This window comes from Fusarium odoratissimum (assembly GCF_000260195.1).
Source record: "Fusarium odoratissimum NRRL 54006 unplaced genomic scaffold supercont1.202, whole genome shotgun sequence".
Classification (NCBI taxonomy): Eukaryota; Fungi; Ascomycota; class Sordariomycetes; order Hypocreales; family Nectriaceae; genus Fusarium; species Fusarium odoratissimum.
In genome coordinates this window covers 1-3,381 of record NW_022158888.1, presented here as the reverse complement: position 1 = coordinate 3,381, position 3,381 = coordinate 1, and the positions used below count along the sequence as shown (strand labels likewise).

The 3,381-nt window shown below is 42.7% G+C and overlaps 1 protein-coding gene across 1 annotated transcript; it reads right to left on the bottom strand.

The window, feature by feature from the left end:
- Positions 1–1,922: 1,922 nt before the first annotated feature.
- On the bottom strand, positions 1,923–2,580 carry FOIG_16820 (uncharacterized protein; the record flags this gene model as incomplete). Its single annotated transcript, XM_031218298.1, has 2 exons — positions 1,923–1,946; positions 1,990–2,580. The coding sequence occupies 2 exons, from the start codon at positions 2,578–2,580 to the stop codon at positions 1,923–1,925; spliced, it is 615 nt and encodes a 204-aa protein (XP_031051988.1).
- Between the last annotated feature and the right edge of the window lie 801 nt (positions 2,581–3,381).

Here is a 3,381-nt window from a genome sequence, read left to right as displayed (position 1 = left end):
AAGATCACGTTTCTCTGGAGGGGTGGGAGGTAAATTGCTTAAATCATTAGAGCGACGAAAACATCAAGAGGGCGGGAGGGATCTCCCATCAATGAAAAAGACAGTCCCTGATGCGTGATAGATAGGGAATTCTCCTAATTTTCTGATGAGCTGTTAAGCGTCACGTAATCATAAGGCGACTGTTCATTAGCAGTATCGCAAGGACTTCTTCGCAACTAAGACAATGGTAGCTCGAAAGATCAGCGCATTCGTGCGGGCTAGCTGGCCAGACCTAGGACACGAGAGAGAGGCATGGTATCGTGACGCAGGCAGAAGCGGCCGCATCACAGTGAGATGGTGGACCCATAATTCCTGAGACGTTCAACCAAACACGGCTTGTCTGCTATTGTAGTGGTGCATCGAAGCTGCCAATATTTCACCCAGATTGCTGCCTATCCTGCCTAGCTGGCCTGTTTGCCCTGACCTTGATGTTTGTCTTGATGATTGACAATCACGTCTTTGTTTTGTAGGCACAGTCTCCCAGAACGCCAATATGTCCAAGTTCTCAAGGTATATCGCGCCAAACATACTGCGGTCGTCGACTAAAGTGGAAATGGAAACTTGGCAGCGAGACAAGGAGCTGAGTAAGGTGGCTGTACCTGGGGTTGCCAGCGACATTTGAGATAGTCTTTTAGGTCGACAAGCGGTTGATTTGCAGTCAGGAACCTACCAGAGTGCCCCGGTGGACTCGAATCTACCAAGCAACTAGACCATAAGGGTGAGAACATCCTCTTCGGCTCTGGGAAGTCGGCCGCTGCACCCTAATGTATTCTGATAGCTCTATATAAGTCACATAAAGATAGCTCAACCAGATAGGGGGCGAGAGCTGCATAACCAAGACTGCATAGTTTAAGCAATTATAAATGTCACGCGGTGTGTTTTCCATACATATACGATGACAATGTATGAATAAAGTAGAGTTTGAGTGTCTATAGTGTAAAGCGTGCTATATTGCATGCTAGACGGGCAACAAATAGCCTTATGCCACACAGGCTTTAAACTGACAAAATCTAAATCCATTCACAGTCTCCTGTCCCTCGAAGAACGTATCGTTCCCAACCTGTCTCTCAAAATCTCCGAAATCGATTTGAGAGCCACTGATTAGTGACGAAGCATGCCGGAGCGAGAGGTAATTATCTTATAAGGTAAACTCAAACCGTAGCTTGGACAGTTATAGGGGTAGTTACTGCTGTCCACACTCTGCTACACGATGTGCCATTGAGGGTTAATTCTGATCAAGCCCTGACGCAAGAAGCGTTCAAAGGGACAAATACAAGTACTATCGGGAAAATCTGGGCTGGCGAACATCTTGTAAGTGGATCGTAGTCTTTGAACATTCAAGCATCGGCGTAACCATTCCCTGTATATTAATGAGGCAAATTTGAAGCACTTCTAGGAAGCATCCGCTGCAGATAATCCATACTCAAGGACTTTTTATACAAAGTCAAGTTAGCCTCTGCATGTCCAACTGAAAGATTGAGGCAGTAAAAAGATGATAGCTGCTAAATGAGTTAGTATCGAGGTTACCAGTAGCTAGGCAGGTTCCTCAATAAAATAGATGGCTTCATTCCTTAGTTCTACAGCCATCACTAACATATATATGTTGATTTAAGCTTAACCTATGCTATGTAATACTTTAGGATAGACTGGTAGCACAAAGCGTATAATTATAGTTCGCTGTTACTAAATATCTATTCCTTCATATAGCCAGTAAGTACACTCCTAGCTACTGTCATGTTTTGGCCATAGTATGTAGTTTTCCACATCAGCTTTCATCGCTTGACTCGATAGAATCTTAGCGTCACATATCGGTATGCCGTTATTCCATGCATCCAGAACCTTCTTCATGGGCTTCTCTCTGTCGTACTCCCGTTGTGTACAGACTAAGTGAGTTGGATGATCACCAACTGTAGAACAGAATTGAAATTTCCCAGCTAGTTCTGAAGTTACCGTTTTATTCGAATGACGACCAAAAGAGCCCGCGAGCAAAAATCTATATTGTGGCGTATTGTCTGGATCCTCCTCATCCTCTATATCTTTGTAATAGCGACCAATGAACTCTGCTTCAGTAAGTCTTTCTAATTCTGCAAAAGTGTACTCGCACACGGGATCAGTACTCTGCGGGTCATAAATCTCAAATGTGCTTTTATCAAGGTCTATCATATAAGCGAAGTCATGCCAATCGATATCAAAATCACCGATATGGAAGTCATCATCCATAACAAAGCTATCAATATCGAACTTCTCATCACCCATCTCATCGTTATCGAAGGACTCAATATCGAAGTCTTCCTCATCGATTTTGGAGAGAAGTTTTGGATGGACGACGGTAATCTTGTTCAGAGCCTCGGGATCGGCGATAGAGGCCGGGTGGACCAATTTAACCTTTTTCTCAGCCGTGGCAGCTGAGATGAGCTTGAGGACAGCTGGTCCAGAGCAGGCATCTACGTATTTATGAATCACATGCCGGGATTCTGGCTCTTTGGAAGCGTAATCTGTGCAAAATGATCTCCATTCGTCTCTCAATTCGCTTTTGTCCATATTGTTGATGTGCGATTTCGCAGTTTCATAGTTGTTCTGAGATATGTAGCTAATATGCTTAAGTCCTCTCTTCAACGCCGCAATGCTATCGGGGGAGGATAAGAACTTGAAAATATAAACGCCATGTTCTTCAACATAGCCGCCTTGGAAAGAAGTTTGGCTAACATAAACTTGTTTTTGTAATATATAAATATACAACTAGTAGTGCCCATATTCTTTTAGAGGTAAAGGTTATTACAGAGAGATTTTAAAATATTAGGGAGTAACTAGATATGTAGAGAGACATTATATAGAGTTTTATCGTAATAGGTTTTAGTTTATTATAAAAATGAAAACATTTTTTTAACAATAGCTTTCCTTTAACGTGCATGATAAGCGAGTGCTCCAGACAAGCGAGTGCTCCACCAATCTACACCTTAAGACTTAAAAAGAGTAATAAAAACACCACAATCTATCTGATCAATTAAAATTAATTGCTATACTATTCCCTATTGACCTCAATTATCTCTTGACAGGTCCTTGCATTATGCCCGGTCTTTCCGCAAATACTACACTGCCGAACCTTTGGTCCTTGTGACCTCTCGCGACAACCACTTCTTGACGATTCAGCTATAACCTGCGTATCAACATCCGTCTGATCAATTGCTTGTGATGCTTCCCCTATAGTTAAAGCCCCTTCTTTCTGTACCCTAGTCCTTTTTCCCCTCCGGCGTCGCCCTACTGTCTTATTCTGTTGTTCAAGTTGTCGAACCCTATCATGTAGTAAGACTATCTTATCCATAAGAATAGTTGTTGCCTTCT